This window comes from Mugil cephalus, chromosome 14 (assembly GCF_022458985.1).
Source record: "Mugil cephalus isolate CIBA_MC_2020 chromosome 14, CIBA_Mcephalus_1.1, whole genome shotgun sequence".
Taxonomy (NCBI): Eukaryota; Metazoa; Chordata; class Actinopteri; order Mugiliformes; family Mugilidae; genus Mugil; species Mugil cephalus.
Window position 1 is genome coordinate 11,553,051 of NC_061783.1, and position 22,640 is coordinate 11,575,690.

The 22,640-nt window shown below is 43.4% G+C and overlaps 4 protein-coding genes across 6 annotated transcripts; 1 reads left to right on the plus strand and 3 right to left on the minus strand.

Annotated features, from left to right (window-relative positions):
* Positions 1–877: 877 nt before the first annotated feature.
* Positions 878–6,935, minus strand: nkain1 (sodium/potassium transporting ATPase interacting 1). Of its 3 annotated transcripts, none has more exons than XM_047605691.1 (8): positions 6,772–6,935; positions 6,009–6,398; positions 4,951–5,088; positions 4,776–4,856; positions 4,474–4,671; positions 4,294–4,354; positions 2,934–3,015; positions 878–2,535 (listed from the first exon to the last, which is right to left on the minus strand). In XM_047605691.1, exons 2-8 carry the CDS (start codon positions 6,060–6,062, stop codon positions 2,526–2,528), a joined length of 624 nt encoding a protein of 207 aa, XP_047461647.1. In that variant the 5' UTR covers positions 6,063–6,398; positions 6,772–6,935; the 3' UTR covers positions 878–2,525. The 3 variants fall into 3 exon arrangements, with proteins under 3 accessions (XP_047461647.1, XP_047461648.1, XP_047461649.1); XM_047605692.1 differs by having other exon boundaries at positions 6,695–6,843; XM_047605693.1 differs by lacking the exon at positions 6,772–6,935 and adding an exon at positions 6,605–6,737.
* A 1,853-nt stretch (positions 6,936–8,788) lies between these two features.
* Positions 8,789–13,746, minus strand: snrnp40 (small nuclear ribonucleoprotein 40 (U5)). Its single transcript, XM_047604932.1, has 10 exons — positions 13,500–13,746; positions 12,715–12,844; positions 12,519–12,612; positions 12,074–12,239; positions 11,802–11,924; positions 10,833–10,953; positions 10,668–10,750; positions 10,409–10,470; positions 9,182–9,285; positions 8,789–9,082 (listed from the first exon to the last, which is right to left on the minus strand). Exons 1-10 carry the CDS (start codon positions 13,608–13,610, stop codon positions 9,033–9,035), a joined length of 1,044 nt encoding a protein of 347 aa, XP_047460888.1. The 5' UTR covers positions 13,611–13,746; the 3' UTR covers positions 8,789–9,032.
* A 1-nt stretch (position 13,747) lies between these two features.
* zcchc17 (zinc finger, CCHC domain containing 17) lies at positions 13,748–17,768 on the plus strand. The gene is made up of 7 exons (XM_047604933.1): positions 13,748–13,853; positions 14,660–14,839; positions 15,762–15,862; positions 15,947–16,038; positions 16,122–16,222; positions 16,326–16,462; positions 16,778–17,768. Exons 2-7 carry the CDS (start codon positions 14,701–14,703, stop codon positions 16,949–16,951), a joined length of 744 nt encoding a protein of 247 aa, XP_047460889.1. The 5' UTR covers positions 13,748–13,853; positions 14,660–14,700; the 3' UTR covers positions 16,952–17,768.
* Positions 17,769–19,642: 1,874 nt separating this feature from the next.
* Positions 19,643–22,524, minus strand: fabp3 (fatty acid binding protein 3, muscle and heart). Its single transcript, XM_047604934.1, has 4 exons — positions 22,349–22,524; positions 20,844–21,016; positions 20,180–20,281; positions 19,643–20,098 (listed from the first exon to the last, which is right to left on the minus strand). The coding sequence occupies exons 1-4, from the start codon at positions 22,419–22,421 to the stop codon at positions 20,045–20,047; spliced, it is 402 nt and encodes a 133-aa protein (XP_047460890.1). The 5' UTR covers positions 22,422–22,524; the 3' UTR covers positions 19,643–20,044.
* Positions 22,525–22,640: the final 116 nt, after the last annotated feature.

Genomic DNA, 22,640 nt, shown 5'->3' on the forward strand with positions numbered 1-22,640 from the left:
TTCTTATACGGCGACATTAGATGAGTTTTTCGGGATGGGCTGTGCACAATGCTCAGGGGGTCTCTACGGTAACGGGGTGCTTGGCAGCCATGGCAACGTGCTGCGCCACACGGCCAGACACGGAGAGAGCGGCCGTGGGACGCTCCGTTACACCTCCGGAATTTAAGCGGATGGCGAGAAGAGCAGGGTGTGTGCGGCCCACGAAACAAAAATACCCCGGCGGGCTTTTGGGAATGTGCCAGTGGCGACCCGGAGGCTGCAGACCGGAGTGGAAACTGTCCTGTACCGGTGTTAGGGTAATGACGTAATGCGGATACAGTAGATAATGGCTGCCCCTAAATAAAATCTATGGTAATCATATGGCCATTTATAGGAATGGCTGCCAGAGTCAGTCTGGATTATATGGCTTCAAGTATACATCTCTGACGTGTGCCTATAAAGCCAGATATTATTTTTAGATTTACATAGAAGTTGAAACCAGATATATTACCTGATTTGAAAAGGTTTGCGATGTTGATTGTAAAATAATAGCTACACCACTTCCTCATGTGCCACTTGGCAAACAACAATTCAACTTTGAGTGTACTTGAGTTAGATAATAGTTGCATAAAACTCCACAAGGTCACATTTTATTCCACTCTGGGTAATCTTCGCGGCCCATCAAAGTAACATTATGTTGGCATTGAGATCTTCACTCTCACCTCTCACTATAATTCAGAATTAGGCCATTTATGAATATTTCACTGCCATCTATGTAATATCGGGCAGTCTTTCAGAGGCATGCATCTACTTGTTATGAAAATCAAAATCCTCATTGTGCAATAGCATCATACCAAAAACACATTGTAATCAAGGAATGAAAGCCCTCAAGCCATAATTAATGTAGAAAGTGTATTTTTATTATTTCAAACTCCACCTTACACCCAATAATGTCATCACCTCATACCTGTCTCCCTCCTTCCCTCTTCCTGTCTCAAGTTACATCTACAATAACTACTCAGAGCACGTCATTGTGTGTGATACATTTTCCTCCCGAATCTCCTTAATGGCCATGCTCTGACGGGGACCGGCAGGGGTCTACGCTATGTGATTAGTGGGATAATAATGGGGAATATTAGATGGGTTAAAAGAAGGTATGCAGAAAGAGAGAACCAGAGAAACAGGTACAAAGATAAGAAATTAGTTGTGTAACCCTCTCCCCTGGCCCCACCCGCCCCCTAATGCAACCCTCCTTTATTCTAAATGGAACCAACAAAACAATCATTGGCTGGTTATTTACATGCACAGTATCCCCACTGCTCCCCCCTATAGACACACTAATGCCTGATCCCAAAGCCACCTGCATCCTAATAACCATCAGCTTTACATGTGAAATGACAGGCCCAAATTGGTTTTCCTGAAAATGAAATAGTCTGACGCCGCACGCCTGACGAAAACCCTAAAGGATAAGGCTGACGATATCGGTATTTCTTCTAAAAGAAGAGCAAAAAAACACTACTGAGTCCTTCAGTTCTGTTCAATCATTACAAACACATTAATAAAGTGGAGCGCTATAGTTTTAATCAATCCAATGAATCCACATCCGCAGCAGAAAATAGTCCCAACAAAACTACTGAAGTTTGAACTTTGCTAAAAACTTTGCTAAAAACTACAGTGCCTTTTTTAAAATAACGTACAATGAGCAGGTTTAGCATTGAGGGCAACAGACAAGCTGCTTTTTTTTTTTTTTTTAAAGATATAAATATATAAAAAATATAGCCAGCCTCATCCTTTAAGGAGTTCAACCTTTCCACTCCACCGGCTCTGTTTTATTAACTCAGCAGGCCTGAGCTGTAATGTAAAAAGCCCTGAATGTCAACAGTGGCTTTTAATGGAAGTGGGGGAGGTAGGAGAGATGGCTTTGGGAGCGGGAATCGTTAAGACTGCTCTAGTTTGACATCACCACGTTCTAAAACGACAACAGGTACGAGCCGTGCCTCTTTTTATTATGTGACCCCAAACACACAAGCACCCTGACGGAGAAAAAAAAAACATGAAAATAATAAACCACAGGGGCACTAAGTGGTAAGAGTCCAGGGTGCAACCACGAAGCACCAGCTATTCCTGTGGAGTTACACAGTCATACACACACATTACACACACGCACGCACACACTGGTGGGAGTGTTGAGAGCTGGCAGTTTAGTGAAGTGTTGGTTACTTGACAGACATGTCCCCAGCTCTTGTCCTCTCCCCTCCTGCTCCTCCCGCGTCTCCTCCATCATCATCATCATTATCACACCACCTGGCATGCTGGTTCTTCCCTGAGCTCTGTACATTCTAATCAGGGCTGTATGGGTCTCAGACACAATCACACATGCACACATACATCTCTCCCTCGGGGCGGGGGTGGGGGTGGGGGCGGGGCGGGGTGGGGTCCAGTCTGTTCCTCAGGTAAACTGTGACACAGAGAGTGAGTGTAATCAGGGCGACCGCCGCTTCCCATCCACAGTGACACCATCGGCCTGAAGGGGGCGCTACCGACGGTTAACCAGCCCTGGAGATGCAGAGAGGACAAGATCAGGACGGGTTCACACAGTCACACATCATCACTAGACAAAGATATACAGTAGTTACAATACTTTACACAGCACTCATAAGAGAAATAAATGTTATGTGACTACGTAGGGAGCACAGAGGGAAAAGGAAAGAGTAGAAAAGCGATATAGGGCGATGCGGAGTTTGAAAGATGATACAAAGGTACCATTAAGTTGTAGGCAATGTAGCATCTGCTGCTTGAGTTTAACCATTACTTTTTTAATCTGTCCCCTGTGAGTCTGCCAAATCTGATTAAACTGCGGTATTAAATTAATTGTGTGCCACCATACTTAAAATGTTCAACAGTAAAATCATGAAAGCGAGGAGATTTCTGCGCGAACAGTGTTTGCAACTCACGTGTAAAGAGGCTGCAGTTGCAGATGAGAGGACTTCTGAGGAGGCTGGTAGCCGTACGAGTCAAACCCACCGATGAAATCAACTTCAGAAGGAGAGAAAGAAAGAAAAAAAGGAGAGGAATGACATCACTGCACTTTCCTCGAAACTGTCTCTTTTTACCACGCGTTGTATTTCAAGATCAGATTCTGTTTTAATGGGACAGTATCATCTAATGCGTTCGGTGTACCTGTTCGACACTGTAAAGCCACAGTGGCATCACAGTCTGCAGAGTGCAACACCAAAGCGTCTCATCCTACTCAGCGCCTCCATGTCACTGATACATTGTTCTACTCTTTCCCAATTGATTCAGGGAACAAACTTTATTTGCGTCGGCTGATAAAAAAAAATATAGACCCTGACTGTCAGTGGAGATATAAACAAAAATTAAAGGCTGAGGTGCAACAGAAAAGCAAGCAAGATATAAATATATATAAAAAGATATAGCCAGCCGCATCCTTGAGTTTTAACTCAGCAGGCATAACTTTTTCAGATTTCTTTCTCTTTTTTTGTTTGTTTTTTAATATAAAAGTCATCCTGATTTCATTAAATATACAATATTAGCTCGTTGCAGATATATTGTTGAGTGGTGTCTATTTCAAAGGTGTTCACAAAATTTTAGTGGGCAAACTTTATGATCTGAGCACCATGGAGTTGATTTTGTTTACCAAAAAAAAAAGTCTGCCACCTGAGAATCAATCAATAAACGATATTGACAACGAAATAACTTAACGGGCGACCTGCATTTTGTCAAAAAGTACCGACTGGTCGCATGACTATCCAGTGCTGTTGCACCATAATGAAATCCAAAAGTTGTGTGACCAGACCCCATCTGATAAGAGTATGATATATATCATGTCATATAAAGGCATTGTACAGTAATGATATTGTGGGTGTTATTTTTACTCCGTAATTACCACTCTGTTGTTGCATGCCCTTCCTCTTACAGGAAGTCAATGCTCATGATGTCATAATTTTAGTTTAATTTCTACCACTCAGGGTAAAGCACTCACAGGAGGCACACAAAAGAAAAAAAAGACATTCAGACACACAGATGGCACACCCGAGCCGGCAGACAGACGGACGGACACTCTCATGGTGGGAATATTCCGGCACACATCTCTTAATACTCGCCGCAGATGGAGAGCTCAGATCACCCGGAGGGAATCCTCTGCAGTGATAAGTATGACTCACGCCGGTGAAAACAATGTGATAGCATCACTCACACCCAAAGAAAGCTCTCAACTCCATGACAAGTAATCAGCTAAAAGAGGCGCGAGAAGATGATCCGCAAGCTTTTAGGGGAGAAGACAAAAGCACTCACAGCTGTCCTCGTCATCCTGGAAGACTTTGCTTACGTAACAGGCGTACACGAAGCCAAAGAGCTGTCGGAGAAGAGAGGGTCAGAAATCAGATGGCTGTCGTGGCACAAGCTGAGTCACCGTTTCATCACAGTGTCAAGGCGCAGAGTAATAGTGTTTGCAAAAACGTCAGTTGCGCTTACAGCCAAAAGAACCTGAATGGCCGAACTCAACACCTCGATGTACTGGTAGTCGAGGAGACACCCGGACACGGTGATGACGTGGTGGTCGTCGGGGGCCATGCGGGCGTCTAGCACCGGCGTTACCAGGCAACCGGGGCCGTGCTCCATCCACCACGAACGATGGAGGGATGTGTTGAACGTCATGAGAAAGTCTCTGTCCTGAACACAGAATACACACACGCAAGGAGGGATTATTCCCACTTTTGTGCTTATAATTTTAACGCTTTAGTGAGTATCTAAACAGCTGGTCACACGCAACATACCTGAGACAGGTTCCCGACCTCCAGGTAGAAACAAATAATGAAGGAGTTCCAGCCCACCCAAAGGACCAGCCATACTGCATACTGACAAAACGGACACGGGGATCAGTGTTAGTATAAAAGTTATTACACGTGTAAATTGTGCGCTACGTAAAACTGGGTGAGGACAGGGACTCACAAAGATGAGGTATCTGAAGCGAAACTGCACAGTGCCGAACATGCCCAGGATGACGGCCATGATGTGCAGGAAGTTGGCCAGAATGGGAGCCCACTGGTAGCCCAGAAAATCAAACACCTGCCTCTGGAGGGCTGCCACCTAGGGGACAGGGAGACAGAGAGGAGGGGGTCATGTGAACACATTAGAAAAGAAACACACAAGTGAGGACACCTGCAAATACAGTACGCCACACACACACACACACACACACACACACACACACACAAATAATCAAGGCTTCACACACACCAAATATAGATACACGCACACACGCAGACAGTGACAGGGACACACATACACAGGTCTGCCGCAGTTGTTGCCATGGTAACAGCCCAGAGCACCAGCCAAGTCCAGTGACTGTAAGAGAGAGGAGCACCCCCCCCCCCAAAAAAAGCTCTGCCAAACTAATGAGAATCTATGGACCAAATCCCCCCGGTGCACAACAACTCATCAGCCCAGATCCCAGATAACAATAGCCCAGATAACCGGCGCTCGGCGTGCTGCTGCACATGCCTGCGCCGTGCTCCCCGCAGGAGCACATCACAGCGACTCTTACCACACACTTAGTACATTTTGGAGGGATAGTCTGGAGCTATTTCGAGGCCACGAGAAGCATCTAACTTTAACTCCAGAATGGGGACCAGATGGTGAACGGGGGCCTCCCTCTCACGCTTGTTCTTAACTTATTCACATGTTTTTTTGCCTGAATGGAGCAATCACCCCGCTCTCAACACAAACACACACATACACACAGACCACCCTGATACCAAAGCGCCCCCATGTCCTGTCCCCTCTGCTTCAAAGACACACACACACACACACACAGCACAGTCTGTAATGTGGCATGGCCCCGGAGCAGCTGCAGCTCAAAGCATTTTTTAGTGTGACTGCACAGAGAGGCTGGACAAAAAAATGTCTGATTACAATGTGGCTCTGTAGCACGCTGCTCTAATTATATCTTCATGGTGAGTGAGTGGAAGAGGCAAGACTAGACCGGACACACAAACATGCTCACTTACCAACTGCAGTGAACATATCACCAGCAGCGTGCATCTTCCGTCGCACTTCCCCATCTTGGAGGGCTCGGGACGCGGCTTGGAGCCGCGGAGGCTCCGGGGGAATGACGGGTCCCCGGTCAGATCCAGACTGCCTGGTCGTCTCAGCTCACACCATTCCCGGCTGAGTAGACCTGCCCAAGGCCGCCTCCTCCTCCGCCGCCGCCGCCGCCTCCTCCTCCTCCAGCTACGCCTGGCCTGGAGCCTCCACTCACAGCGGGTGACCCATCGTGGCCCCTGCCTTTGTCGGTAAATACGAGCCGCGGGTGGTGTTCGGGAAGGAGGGGGGAGGAGGGGGTCCACTCCACACCGGCCTGCTGCGGTCCGACCACCACCGAATCACCTCGGCCACACCTTCCGGAGAGGGGACACACAAAGACACAAAGAGAGACGGAAAGCTGTCATAATGAGCCCCAGGCTGAAGGCAGAAATGAGCATCATATGATACCGGATCACACGGGGGCGGTGGGGAGGAGGGGACCGACCCCGCAGTCCTACTACGGCTAACGTTTGGCTACATGCAAGCCGCTACGGACACAAAGCAGCCCGTTGTGACTCACGGTTTTCTAGGAGCGGAAGAGTCCTCACCCCCCCCTCCCCACATACATACATACACACACACACACACAACACACGCACACACAACCAACCACCGCCGTGTGGATCCTCTTCTCCTCGAGCTGTTCGAGGGGGGGAAAAGTCACGTTAACGGGGAAGGTCTGCTCACCGGTACCGGGCTCCGTCTCTCCGCGTCTCAGCGTCTTTTGTCAACAATATCGGTGCCGGGGCGAGAGCAGGAGGAGCCGGGGGGAGAGAGAGCGAGAGGGAGAGAGAGAGAGAGAGAGAGGGAGAGAGAGCGGGGCGAGGAGGGGGTGGGGGCTCAGTCACCGCGACCCCTCGAGGAGGAGCTGCACGCATTCTGCAGATCCGCGTGCGTAAATGCGCGCGGCCGAGTGGCTAGCCCCGCAAAAAAAAAAAAAAAAAAAAAAAAAAGAGGGGGGGTCTGGGAGGCTCACAAAAGAAACGGGGCGGTGGGGCAAGGAGGTCCAGACAGACCGACAATAATAATAATGGTAATAATAATAACAATAATAAAGTGTGTTATCGCCCTCCTCCACCGCTCAGCCTGCTGCGGTTATTTACAGCTGAGGAAACACAATTAACAGCCTTGTTTAATCTCAGCTACTTAACCACGAGCAGTGTGACACTCCGATAGTCAGCGCGATGAGAGGGCAGATAACGACCGGTTATCGGAAGGCCATATGGCAATCGGTGGACACAACCGGTCTTTACTTATATCTTGTTATATCACGTGATGCAAGTCATTTAAGTGAATGCACCTTTAACTGGTTATGACACCCTATGACAGCATACACTAATCAGACACAACAATAAAACCATTGACAGAAGACATGAATAACATTGAACATCTTGCGAAAATGCAATATTCTGCTGGGAAAATTTTTTAGACCTGGCATCCATGTGGATGTTAATGTACCATGCACCTAGACCAGACCAGACACCCCCACCACATAGAAATGACACCCTTTGATGGCAGTACCCATTCCCAGCAGGATGCAGCCGGACACACACACACAAAAATGGTTTAGGAACATCTCAAAAAATATGAAAAACAGCGCAAGGTGTTGACCTGGCCTCCAAATTGACTAGATCTCAAACTGATCAAGTATCTGTATCTCCCTCCCCTCAAACCAAAGGCCCCGACTAACAACATCCTGTTACCAGTCACTGCAGGACACCCCCCAGAAGACCCACGTCAATTCTCTGAATGAGTGAAAACTGTTTTGGAGGCACAAGGGAGACCAACACAATACTAGGGAGGTGGTCATAATCTTATGCCTGATCTGTGTATATTCCAGCAGTTAACCAACAACATATTTTCTCTCTGTAGTGTTTTTTGTTTGTTTGTTTTTTTGTCAATCTTAATTCCCTTTTTTGTGTTTAAATGTCTCATCAGGTCTCATGTGAATCCATTTAGAACAACCTCTATTACCTCTATTTTGCTTACTGCAGAGAAAAACTCAAAAATATATAATTATAACGGCCTCTTATGGGGTAATTTTAAATTCACTGTGCAATTACACAGAACAAAAAAAAAAAAAACTTGAACAGCAACAGAGGCACGGAACTATAAAGCTTATTATAGTGAATAAATTATTCACCATTCCCTACAATTAACTTAATTTCTGGTCACACTGATTAATCTTTTCAGTAAAAATACAGTTGCAGATAGCACCGTATTCTTGCGATGGTCTCATCGTTTCTGTGTTAACTAAAGGATTCCTTATGTTCATTCTTTTTGGTGCAAGGCAGATATAAAAAAAATAAAAAAAACGGTTAAACAATGGGACATTATAAGATATGCTAACTATAGTCTCTCTTGAGAGTTGTAAAAGGTTTATTGGAAAACTGCAACCAATGGGAAAAAAAAAGAGTAGGAGAATGTACAGGGCGGGTTTATGTGGGAAAACCCAAGATGCAGTTTACAGTGTTTTTGAGTCACATTCAAATCCTGGTGCTTACGATTAACGAGGAGTTTGGACAGAATATTACAGCTTAATAAAACAGTGTGATGTCTTGTTTATATGTAAGAATAGATCTATATATTGCTAACAGTTAAACACTACCAAAATTTAGCAGCGGTACAATGTTCATCTTTATAATTAGTGGTGAAAGATGCATTCAGGTGTATTCAAGACAAAAGAAATTTCCCAAACAGCTTCTCCAGAACACTGAAGTTTATTAAAAAGAAAGACGTCAGATTAAAAAACATGGTGGAGGTTCTTGTGGCCGAGCATAATAAACTTCAAACGTACATCCTGAGGTTGTTCTGAGACGTGGTCGACCCACATGAAATTACAGAGACTCCAAACCCACTGTCGAACACCACCCATCCACTTACTTTCCAGCAAGGACACAGACACTCAAACACACACTCACGCATACTTTCCACTGTACACACACAAGCTACTGAATTTCTCCCATGTACAGACGTTTATCGCTGGCTCCAGACAGAACTGTGTAGAGAGACAAAAAAGATTATCATTAAACATGTAAAACATAGACAGCTAAAGTAAAATAATCTTTTAATATGAATCAGAGCTTCTTCGACTCACCTATAGGTTCATCTGGATGGAAGACCACTTCGTTGACGGAGCCAGCGTGGCCCGGCAGCTTGTACAGGATTCTTCGCGATGTGGTGTCCCAGATATACACAAACCTATAAAAAAGTTAACAAAACTCCCGATGTGAGACAACTGAGACAGAATGAAACAGAACTTAAGGGTTATGTTTCAAAGACTGAAAAGAAAATGTTTAAAATCCTTCCTATATTTACGTCTCATTATAAGGGTAGGGTATGAGACTGAGCTACAGTGATGCATTGATGCAACAGTAGCATAAAGATCACACAGTGAATTGTTTTTGTTGCCACATTAGTTCTGCACGTCGCTCGTCATTATCCTGCTTTTATTGTTTAGCCGAACTTCAGACGATGAATCTCTATCATGGATAATTAAGTTTTATTTTTATTTTTTTCTATTTTCTAACTTGATCTTTAGTAGTCTGGGTAGATTTTAGAGTCAAAAAGTTCTGAAGTTATGCCGACATGACTTACTAACCTGAACACTTTCTTTGTATTTTCAGTGTTAATAGTCTATTGAATAGTTAAATAAAATGATTTCCCCCTTAACACTGACAAGGAACTTTGCCTCTGTAGAAAGTTTCTACATTGGCTTTATAGAGACCAACAGAATTATAAAATTAAGACAAAAATGATTAAAAATAAATACAATAATAGCATGATATGCCTCTACAGCACACACCCTACACATAATGGCTTTGTTGATTCAACAGGGGTAGACCGAAGCCAAAGTTAATCACAACCTTATCTGAACTTAAATAAGCTCCACATTACACATGTACGTGTATGGATACACATTTACAACCACTAATTGACGCACATGTTCATAGTGTTTTTTTTTTTAAATCACACTGAGACAAAACATGTTTAGCAAACAGACTGTGATGGGATCTTAAACTTATTAATCAGCTCACAAACAACCTTTTAATTGTACTTTAATTGTGTTTCATCCATTTTATTGAAATGCATTTATTTTTGCCTCAGTCCTTTCACCTATTATTTGCCTAATCCTGTAAATCATTACATTATAATGTCTGTTGTTTCATAAAAGGAACATGAGTCGGATCCTTATAATCTAATGTAGCGATACTCACAAATGGTAGTAAACCAATGGAGAGATTTCATTTCAAACTGTAAGAACCAGATATTGAGTTGTGTTTTTCATACGGCCTTTTACCGTCTATGTATGTTTGCTGCTCACCTGTCAGCTGATCCTGCTGCTATCTTGCTGCCGTCAGTGGACCAGGAGCACCTCAGCAAGTTCTGAAAAGGTGCGACAACCAGCGTTAGCGTCAAGCCAGAACCTTCCACCTCTGAGCTACTGTCACCATAATGAGATCATCGAAACATATAACTACTACCAGCTTGAGTGTAGCCGATAGTGACTTGTATTAAAATATTCAAAGATATGGAATAGAGTTAGGCACCACATCACATTAAGACAACACTAAGAGGGTTACCTTTTCAAAGTTGTGAACATTGCCCTGGAAAATCTTCACACATCTCTCTTTGGGCGCGAATGGTCGAACATCCCAAATACGCACTTCAACGAGAAACAGTCAGAAGTCAATAACAAGAGTCGTCGTCACAGTTCTGAGCCGATTAAATTCCATTTCTCAAAATACCTGTGTTATCCATGGAGTTGGAGAGAAGGTAAGATCCCTCAGAGCTCAGGCTGAGTCCAGTGACTGAGTCACCGTGGCCGTGCATGTTGTAGATCAGCTTATTCTGCCTCAGGTCCCAGACCTGCACAACACAAACAGCATCTTTTGACATGGTACAGAGAATATTGCGAGGAGCAGTGTGCAGGGTAACGTGGACTTGTTCATCCCACTGCTTCCACCAAACTGACTATGAACTAACTACTGTTTACTTTAAATGGAATAAACAACCAGAGTTGAGCCACAACAGTGTAACAGCACAACGTTGAGATCAAAACCAAAAGCTCGAAGCGATCGTTCATTTTGCCAAAGAAGCATTTTACGTCCACAGATTCCAAAGAAATTAACACGAAAGCTATCGGATGTATTATTCGTAATCTAATTGCATAAATATATATGATGTATGACAGTATTATATTATATATTATATACAGTATTCAACTTTTTTTAGTCTGTACTTTCGTGGTCATGAAAGTGGAACTTTGTACATTTGATTAAATTTAATCTTAGCCAGTAGCTGGGTCTAAAAAAAGGAGAAATAACTGTCTCACAGTAAATCTCACCAGTACATATAACAGTTTTATTGACTTTTAGACCAAAATATTAAAGACGTCACAAGACGTTGAATATTATTGGAAACCGCATGTCTCTAAAAATATCTATCAGGTGAGGGTATTCACTCAGAACATACCACAAACCTACCTAATGTTATTAATCAATCTCCATGACCCCACCTTTATAGTGGGTCACTGGCCTCCGTGATCATCATGTTTAATTTAGGCTGGCCATTAAAAAGAAAAAGTGTAGCTAACAACAACAGTAAATGAGTGACCTCGTTTCAATCATGGTTAAATAGTGTAGGAGTACAATGTAAAATACTTCCTCAAAAACAGCCGAGAAGTTATTATTTCTATAAATACTAGAGTCCAGTACCTTGATATCATTGTCGATGCCTCCGGACAGGATCTGATCGCTGGTGTCATTGAATGTCACAGCCAGCACCTGGTAGGTGTTCTGGAAGGTGTGGATCGCCCCTTTCTTGCGGACGTCCCACAGCTACCATGCAGACGAACACATAAAACAGAAAAGATCCAGTTGAGGTCCTAAAGTGTGACCTGTGACGTTTAATCTCCCACTGACAGAAATTCTTATTCCAGTACAAATAATATAAAAACGTGTCAAGACATTTGTGTTTCGTATCTCACCTTGACTGTTCCGTCGTCGCTGCCGGTGCAGACCAGTTGGGGACCTCGGCGGGCCGGGTAGCAGGTGTTCACGAAGGAGGTGTGGCCCTTCAGTCGCTTGATCCTCTCGCCCGTTTCACTGTCCCATACACCTACAGTCTTGTCTGTGCTCGCTGAGAAGAGCACGCTGAGATACACAGAAATCACAGTTACCATCCATTTATCAAGAAGCAACTTTAAGCCACTTGGATCTTTTCTTGTCAGATCAAATTCTGCACATTGTGGCGTCTTTTTCGTTATGTGAAAAGCAATACATCAGCAGTCTTGAAAGCTTAATCCATAGGTTTATGTTGCATTTTTAATTAGGTTAAATTACATAATAATAATAAGACACATGGGTTTGGTGTGAATATATTTTTTGTTTTGTACACCTACAATCTTTAACTTCGCTGGTCATCTTTCATACCTGCCATCTGTGTTGTAGTGCAGCTCCATCACTGCTCCGCTGTGGCCCTTCAGAGTGGCAAAATTGTCACAATCTCCATACACGTTCCACATCACTACAGCAGAGAAACTTTGTTATTCGCAGTCACTGGGAACATCCCTGCATTCACACAACAATCCATCAGCAGCAGATTTGTAAACTTGTCTTTGGAACTTACATATGAGCCTGTCAAATCCTGAGGAGGCCAGCGTGGCTCCATTGGGGTGAAACTTGCAGCAGTAGACCTCACCCTCATGGCCAGACATCAGCATGATAGGAGCCTGAAGGCTGGAGGTCCGTGGGGGGCCCTAGGAAGGACAAATATTGGGTCAATACAGGCTGTTCAGTGAACAGTACACTAAAATATACTTTGTAACACAATATGAAGACGGCTTTTCAGTATGTTTCACTGTATGGTCATTACACGAACCAACATGTTTACAAGAAATCCATAAACCAGACTTGAAATTTGAATGAATTAAAATGAGTAAATCATTTTATAAAAGTCAAAACTCTAATAACACAACCTACCTGAAGAAATAACTTAATGAGGGCTGCATTAAGAAGCTATGGCATAAATTCACATTAAACTATGACAAGAAAACATTTATGATTTACAATGCCTGCTACTGAAATTACTATTGAAGATGTTGGGGATGATTCAAGTACAAATCTATCAGTAGATTATTTAAATTGTGAATACCGATGTTTTTTCCAGTCATAGCTGGAATGTGGATGAATACAAACTAAACGCGTTACAGTATTTTCTTCTTCGTCTACTATCGTCTATTTCCATTTCCTGTTTATCCTCCAGCTAGCCGCCTGATCCAGTTTATTAAGCTTTACAAGCTGAATAAATAAATACACAGCTGTTTGTGATGGTGTATGTGATGTATCGGCATGTGTGCATATGTTTCTGGTGTTTTAGTTTCTACTACTACGTAGGTTAGCTACTTTTCTTACCGTAGCCACGAGTTGCTGAGACTGAGCCGCCGCCACCAGCTCCGTCCGGGGCCGCTTCACGGCGGCCGGAACCACCGCCATGTCCGCTGCTCTCTTCTTGGGTTCAATCATTGCGACTTAGTCGACGATAAACGAAGCAAAGATGCTAAACTTCAATGCTGCAATTTACAAAATGAATGGAAGTATTTCATGAAAGGCGTCGAGCGAAAAGGCACCAACGAAGAACACTGAACGAGTACTTCCGGTACGTACAAGACCTGTGATTGGTCGAGGATTTCAACGTCTGCGATGATTGGCTGCTTGACCCGACGAGAACCGGATGTAAAACACCGAAAGGCTCTGCTAACACGAAAGGTAACGTTTCTTTATGAATATATACATTTTTTCTTTAAAATAGTCCTTCGACATGTGGAGCTTGTTCTTATTAGCATTGTATTTCAGCGCCGTACCGTTGTTTTCTTATGTGTTATTGTGGCGTTAACCATGTTTGCTAAGAAGGTGACGATGTTATAATCTGGCTAACGTTAGCCTCACTGCTAGTATTGATATCATGCAGCGGATGTAAACTCATTTTTTATACATATCCAAGACATTCTGCTGGCATTTTTACGTCATACTAATTAAGTACACAAACGTAGGGACGCGGCGATTAATTTCAGGAATGTGCAAAGATTAAAAAAAAAAAAAAGGTGTTAAGAGTGCTTATGGTGCAGAGTTTTAAAAGTGGAAACTCCTTAAAAGTAAATGTTTAAATGTTGAGTATTTTCAGTTTTATTGAAATGATTAGTAATGTGTATCTGTTTTTCAACAAATCTGCAAAAATACGTAATTATTTTGAGATTCACTCTATGTTTAGCGATTATTTCTGGTAACCATCAACATAATCGTGTATAAGGTTTTAATCCATTTTCTTTTTTATAAGAAAATTGAATGCACTGTTGCATCATCTTACCTATAATGAAATGAATATTGTGATATTAACAACTTTAAATATATTTGTCATAAACAAAACATAAAGAATCTGTTCATCAAATATATCTTGTTGACATGTGTTGCTTTTGACCAAGTTCCTAATGGCCAGAATTAGTATCAATTCTTTCTGATTTTATCATGCCACCAGTAATGAAACACATCATTACACTTCACTATAATCTTTCTAGGTCCTTTTTATTGAAATCAGTGGTCTACCTCAGTTGAGACCATGTCAAACCGGGATGGCTCAGCAGAAGAACCGTCTGGCCTGGACGGTTTACCTCCACTGTTCAGCATCGCCAAGGGAGAAGTGGTTTCAGTGCAAACCTACGGGGCATTTGTTCGACTGCCAGGATACAAGAAGGAAGGTCGGTTGGAAGACTTAATTAATCAGAAGGGGAAAAAAGACAAATAAGCAAATTGAGTGAAACAAATCATAGTAATATAAAGGAAGAAATACTACAGCAAATAACAAAGATGCAATAAGGTTGCACAAGTAGAATACCTACAGTTACGTGAAATAATACAGTGTTCAGGAACTATTCTTATAAACCTGCTGAAAAGTGGCTGCTTCATGTTGTTTATACATAAGTCAGTTTAATATTTTTGTTTAAAATAACATTCTGCATTTTGAAAACACAACACACTAATAATGTTATAATACAATTTAATTTTAATATAATTGTACAATGAGCTAATAATTCAAGATGTGCATGTGCGGACGGGATGTACAGGAGAGACAGGGGTGTTAAGAAGTGGGACAGATTGATGAAGTGGGAGGTCTTGTATCTATATTTACACTAGAGGTAGTCTTTGATAATGAAGAATGATTTATTGTGTCTGTAACACCGCTGCCCTTGACCTACATGTCCACCTGCTGATTTTCACCACTGGAGGGCGAACTTAGCAAAGTTTACTGGGATAAATATACAACCTGTGACCCAGAAATTTTTTTTTTAAATGTTTAAAATGAGAGTCAGAAAAAGAAAGCATACTTTAAATGAATGTAATCTAGTTAATATTAAAAAGGTTTCTAATGGCCGGAAATAAGTTTTGCTTGAATCTGAAGAAATACGGACAAAGTATTTTACAGACATTTTATTTAAGATAATATTAATTTGTCTGATGACATTTGCACTGTTGAAAATATGTCACTTTGTTTAAAAATGTATTTCCACCAATTTATAGCAATGGTGAATACAATTAAATTAAACATGAGAGTCTACACTTTGCTATGCTATCATACACTATAAATATAACATGAATATTTTATCTCCCTTACACATACAGGTCTGGTACACGTGAGTGAAATGTCAGCCACCCGTGTTGAGAATGCCTCAGAAATTGTGGATGTGGGCGAACAGGTGTGGATTAAAGTAATTGGGAGAGAGGTAACAACAACACACACGCACAATGCTGTATGTAAATCCACCGTCAGACCATGGTGATTACAGCTCTGTCCTCTGCTCCGCCAGATTCAAGGTGACAAGGTGAAGCTGTCCTTCTCGATGAAATGTGTCAATCAGGGAACGGGGCGGGACTTGGATCCCAACAATGTTATGGCAGAGTAAGTGCTCATTGTGTTATTTTTGGAGTGTGTCTTACTGTACAGATGTGTGTTTTTATCATCTGTGGGTGTGTTTGTTGCAGGCAGGATGCAAGACGACGAAGGCAGTTTAGAGACCAGACTAGCAACAGGATCACACTGGAAGCTGTACTTAACACAACGTGTTCAAAGTGCGGCTGCAAGGGTACGACAACAACGATACTGAATTTGTTTCATACCTTTGCTAAAATGTCTGATATCTCTTCAAATTCATGCGGCCGTTTTTAATAAATCATCACTCTTTTTAGGCCACTTTACCAAGGACTGTTTCTCTGCGCCGGGCCTGCAGTACGCGCTTGTGCCTGAAGAGGGCGATGATGAGCCACTGCGAGAAACCTCCACAGTCCCACCAAGGGAAGACTCAGAGAAAAAAAAGAAAAAGAAGGTGAAGATGTGATAGTTAATGCTGCTGATCGCACTTCCTTTTTTTTTATCTATCCTCCACCTTGCTGTGTCAAGGCTGACGCAACTACCTTCTTCTTTCTTCTCTGTATGACGCTGCATGTCTGTAGTTTTAGTTTCATGGGATCTTTTGAAAGTTCTGCGCTGACCAGGATTTTGTGCTAATTTAACAAACATTTAGATTTTTGTGGTAGTAAAACTGCTGTCGAGGTTTTGCGTATTTCTGCAGAATCAAGTTTTTCACGTGTAATTTTTTGTTTGTTTGTTTGTTTTTAATCTTGTTTGTAATTTCCTCCAGGAAAAGAAAATGAAGAAGAAGAAGAAGAGGGAGAGAAAGGAGTCGGGGAGCGTCAGCGACAGCAGCAGCAGCGGCGAGTGTAAATCCAAGAGGAGGCGCCATGACCACAGTCATGACAGAGAAGACAAGAAGAAGAAGAGACACAAAAAGCATAAATCTCACAAACACAGCTGAGACGGCCAGACACACACAGATTCAGTCAGACACACTGCAGCTACTAGACTGGAGCAAAAAGGGGAAGTGGGTAGGAATAGACGGCATGACAGACTTCCAGCTGATAACAGCTTATTATAGAAACTCGTTCTTTTATTTAATTATCTTCTTCATATATGACTATTGCCTGCTAATGTACACTCACTAAGTAAACTACAAGTGAAACTGAGGCCCGACAGACTTGACAATATTTGACAATAGAAACTGAGCAAATCATTTTATAAAAGTCTTAAAAATCCAAAACCATAACCTATCTGAAGAAATACCCTTATTAAGGGCTGTTGCATTAAGAATCTGTTCATTTAAATCGTGTTTTGCTCACTATTTCTCTCCACATTATCTGAAGCAACTCAAAATTTACAAAGAAAAACCCCACCTGAAGTCCCGAGGGGAGGAGTCTACACATCACACGTAATCATATAGACGTAAGCAATATGGCGCCAAGGGGCTCTTCCTTTTTGAATTCCCAAGTTGTGCACAGCTATCCGGTTTCTGATGATTTCGGGAATCCATTGAGCAGACGAGACCTTGTAAAGCCGACCCCATTGATGCAGAATCCTTGAAATCACACGCACCATTGAATAGAAACGCGTGCAGGAAATAGTAGAGACAAACAGGAAGTGTAACAAGTGAGCGTAGCAGGAAGCCCATAATGTGGTGATATGAGCATAATCTGTGTTTACGTTTGTGTTTCCAAGGGACACCCCTCGGTGCACGCAAGGCTCTTCCTGCATGTGGCCTGTTAACACCATTAAAGCTGTTTTTATTTGTAAGGGTACTAAAACGCCTCTTGACCTCTTTGTTTGAGGACCTTGAACTCATGATGCTGCTGTTAACTCCTCAAGGAATTAAAGAGGGTTTGGTCCGCTCCACCCTCATGTCATGTGAAGTTAATGTTTTCATCTAAGGTGTGGACACCTTAACCAACCCATCAATATGGAACAAGAAAATCAGCCTTGTCTTGCTTTTGTTGCGCTGACCTAGTTTCAGGCTTCTGTTTGTAACAGTGAGGAGTGAAAGACTGTTTCCAGCTGCGCACGGTTTGTAACGGCTCCAGTGCTCTCAAGAATCTCCTTCATTTTTTAATTTTTTAACATTCAGTCATTTACACCAGACATATGTATAACACATTATGATCCAGAGCTCACACAACAAGTAGTTATGAGCTTGTTTTGTTTTATTATACACAGCTTGAATGTAACTGCCAAAACACTCGATTGAAAATGTTTAATTTGGTTTCAGGAGGATCTTTCTATTTGTTACATCGCTGCTTCTACGAGAAAGTATCAGACTTCTCTTGTGATTTTTATACATTGTTTTACAGATACAGATAGGGATTCAAACTGAAGGACGCTAGAGATAAAACTGTTCATAAAACTGGGACTGATGTTTAACATTTGTGTCAATGCCCTTCATTGATGCACGCGCTCCCAACACCGCACTTCCACTGCAGCCATGCATCGCTGACATCCTCACAATAACAGTGTTTATTTAACTTATTTATCTCCTTCGCCGCGTAAGACTGTATTGACTGCCAGCGCACACTCACTATTATTAAGTAAACTAAGAGTAAAACCAAGGCCGACAGCAATGTCACCAGCTATTAGTCATTAACTGAAATCATTGACTTGAATATCGACAGTCCGAGGAAGCATTAAATTTATTAAAATCCACAATGAGCTGGACACACAATCCAGTGGCAAAGTAAAACTATAATCTAAGGATGGGCTTTTATTTTTATTTACTTTCATCTGCATCTCATCATCTTTTTATAGATGCTGGATTCAGACTTTTTTTGTGGTTAAACCAGTTTCCATGTTTAAAAATGTACTTTCATTTTCATGAATGGACAAGTTTAATATTACATCACACCATTTTTGCCCAACCTCTCGCTCGACTTGGGTCTTTTTATCTGATACGGGTGTTGAGGTGTTTTCACCATCAGGACAGGTGTCGGCGTTACCTCACTGTTGCTTTTGCTACGTTCAAGTCCGTTGCCTTCACGCTTCACCCGACGTCTTGATTTCAGCTCCGGGCGACTTTAATATACAGCGGGCGGAGCTGATGTGACTCCTCCTCTGCCCTCTCACCCCTTCACCCTGCATCCACTTGGCAGCGTCGTCACCAACACATGACACCACGGAGGGAATGATACAAATATAGAAAGCGCACACGTCTAATTCACAAGTACAGGACAGAACGTTAACCACACACACGCACCTAAAACCAGCTTTAACAAATCTTTCCCACAACCTCGCCAGGGCAAAGGTGGGATATACACACACACGCAGAGGCACGAGCTATAATTAACCTCTGCGTCAGTGCCTGTAAAGCCAGCTGTGATGGAAAGTGCGGTCACGCTCTTTGGAACGCACAATTGCGCTCCTGAACTCTTTTCCCCTTGCTTGTTTTCTTTGAACTTGCACGACTGTGGCTCACACTGCAGACACTTTCAGGCCTCACTCAAGGTTGCAAATTCAGCCATGAGTGAAACTTTACATAATGGGACTCAGCAGTGTGCATTTACATGTTATTTGATTATGCAGAATAGATGAGAATGATATCTCGGAGACGTTGAGGTCCCAGATAAGTAAAAACAATTGTAAACATTTCATTAAAAAAAAAAAAAAAAAACACACTCTCCCAGGGAGATTTCATTTCTTAACCAGTTAGTCCAACGGCGGACATGTTTATTTTTTATTTCTTTTTGGTAACTCTCACAGGGAAAATACTTCTCCAGGTTTTTCGTAGGCACCATGCAAAGCACAATTTCTAAAAACTAAAATACAGACCACCTGGAGTTTTGTAGAGAAACAAAAACAACAACAAATCATTGGAATTTATTCAGTGTTTCTTAAGGTAGGATGAACAAAATAGAAAGAGAAAGGGGGACGGGTAAAAAAGGGGAGGGGGGGGACGGGTCACAGTCAGCAGTACTGTTAATACTGAAAGTACAGTATGAAGGGACATCAAACGGAATCAGCAGCAGCCGTATCATGAGTTTGTCGAACCGTTAGGGGAGTCTGGGTGACGGTGCCACGGCAACGGGGTTTTTTATGCTGCCTTCTCGTAGCGACGTGTGCTAACGACCGATCCGAGAGTGAGCGTCTGTGACGAGAGGAGAAAAGAAGTCAGAAAACCACTCTCATGTGATGTTTTTGTGTGTTTTGTGCGGCCAGGTGCACTAACCAGTGTGAGGTTGTTTCCGTTGACTTCCCTGACCAGGCTCGTCTCTTTGCCGTCCCACTTCTGTATGTGCACCATCTTCCCGCCGTCTATTGTCACGATGGACTGCGGGGAGCAGAGAAACAACCGGGGGGGTGGTTAATACACACAAGAACTCATCACATCGTGAAGATCATGGAAGCAATTGCTGTACAGTTTTGAGGGGATAGCTGCTGGAGTGCTTTCATTTTATGCAACGTCTAGTTCAGGCAGTGGCAACTTATGCAACTTTATCTGAACAGGGCACGGACATGTTGGAGAATGCCAAATGTTTTGCAACAGTAGAACGAGAAACCCCTATTTACTGAATGATGGTGTTACAAATAAATTATATATCATCACTTGTAGATGTAGCTTTTCAGTTTTATTTCACTTTTTATTCTGCCTCTAGTGAAATGCTTATCTCAAAATCTTTGCTCAGGTCTTACATGACATCGCTATGTGCTCTGACCCTCACCTCTGACCTTTCCAATACGCTTCCATCCCTACCAGACTGGTTTGTTCAGCCCTCTGTCAAGCTCATTGTTCCCGTCCGTCCTATATTCATGTTTGTTCCGGGACTTTAAGTGTGCATTGAGTTCCACAGCTTTGTCTTGACTTTGCAACCTGAGCTCTTTGACTCCCTCACCTTAACCTTCCTGTCGTCGGCGGTGGTCTCGTCGAACTCCTCTCCCAGCTTGAAGCTGAGCTCCGTGTTCTTGATGGTGCTCTGGGTCTTCACCGTCACCGTGTCGCCTTCCACCGAGATGATGGTGGTGGGCTTGGTCATGTTTCCGACCTTACGCGTGGCGAAGCCCACGCCTGCACGAAAAGAAGACACACAGGCAATCAAACAAACAGGTGAGATTTCACTTGAATGGGTGAGGCTTGTTTGTCTAAGGTAAATGCTAATCTTAGCAAGCTACTTGCAAACGAGCAGTAAACCCAAAGTAAACCTTTAAATGTTATAAGAATTACATGGTGGTTATTTGAACGCCGAAGTTTGTAAAATAATAGATCTAACATGAGGCCGACTTTCTCACTCCAACCTGTGTTCAGATGATAGACTGCATGCCTCCCTCAGCAAGCACGCTCTGTGATCTCCATTTATCTGCTACCAACCCTGCAGCTCTTCAAACACTGCAGGGTCTCATTGACCCAACTACCTGTCTAGGCATGTGTGCATGTGTGTGTGTGTGTAGGATCAACCGAGTTCACCTCATTGGTTGGCGGTGACTCACGCCCTTTCCCACTATAAGTGAATTCCTTGTTTTGACAGTTTAGATGATCTCCAGAAGCCATTAACGGGCACATTCCCACACTGAGTGCAACACAAAGTCGCTCTGCACACAGACGCCTCGTCGATCAAAAACAGGGTTAGAGGCTGAGGGGTCTCCGGTTTCTATGGCGATCGGGGGCAGGCGGGTCAATAGTAATATGGCTCAGAGGTCAGCAGGCACACAGACGCACTGTGTTGTAAAACTCAGCGCACCTGCCCCCATCACACACTGAAACAGTGTGATGTTTTGAAGCCAACGTTCTCGGCCTGATAGCGACTTGGCACTGGTACCACCTTAGTATTCAGCCCCTCCCCACGGCCTCAGACAATGAACAGCTTTCAACAAAGGTCACCCACATACTCCAGTGTGTGTGTGTGTGTGTGAATGCCTGTTGCCATTCATAGTTTCCCACAGTGGGGCTGATTCTCTTTTCTCCACTAAAGATAGCCCCTCCCTGCTGTTCTACCACTTAGGGCCATGCGGTCAACCACTCTTCCTTCTTCTCCTCCCCCCTCAGGTTCCCATCTCCTCCTTTCTTTCTTTCTTTCTTCTTTCCACGCACTCCTCCACCTTTTTGTTCATTCTCCATTTTGGTTCCTCCCTTATTTACCACTTCATTGTGCCCACTCGGCCTTTTTTTTCTGCCTTTCCCACACCCTCTACCAACAGCTACTTACACCGTTTCAACGTCAACACACACACACACACACACACACCTCATACACCATTTATCTTTCCCCCCCGTCCTTGTTTTCACATGTGCTCACACGCGCTGCTGCACCGACTGCATCCCTCTCCCGTTTCGCACGCATGCGCGCACGCTCGCGTTCATATTTCCTCCAACCCACGCGCACTCACACGCGCACACACTTACCCAGCTCCTTCATGTAGTCATCAAACTTCTCGCTCTCCTTGAGGTTCCATGTGCCAACGAAAGCCTCGACCATGTCTGCAGGCGGCGCGGAGGAGTGAGGGTGCGGAGGTAACCGTGCGAGGATGAGCGCGAGGCCGCGGCGATGAGGGGGAGCGTCAGAATGAGGGAGGGAGGAGAGCGGCAGGGAGGGTAGTCAGCACAGCGGCGGCCTCGCTGCGATCTGACTGGCTGGATCCACACCGGCTGTTCGTGATGTCATCAGGCCGTGCGCGGGGAGGAAGGGAGGGGGACG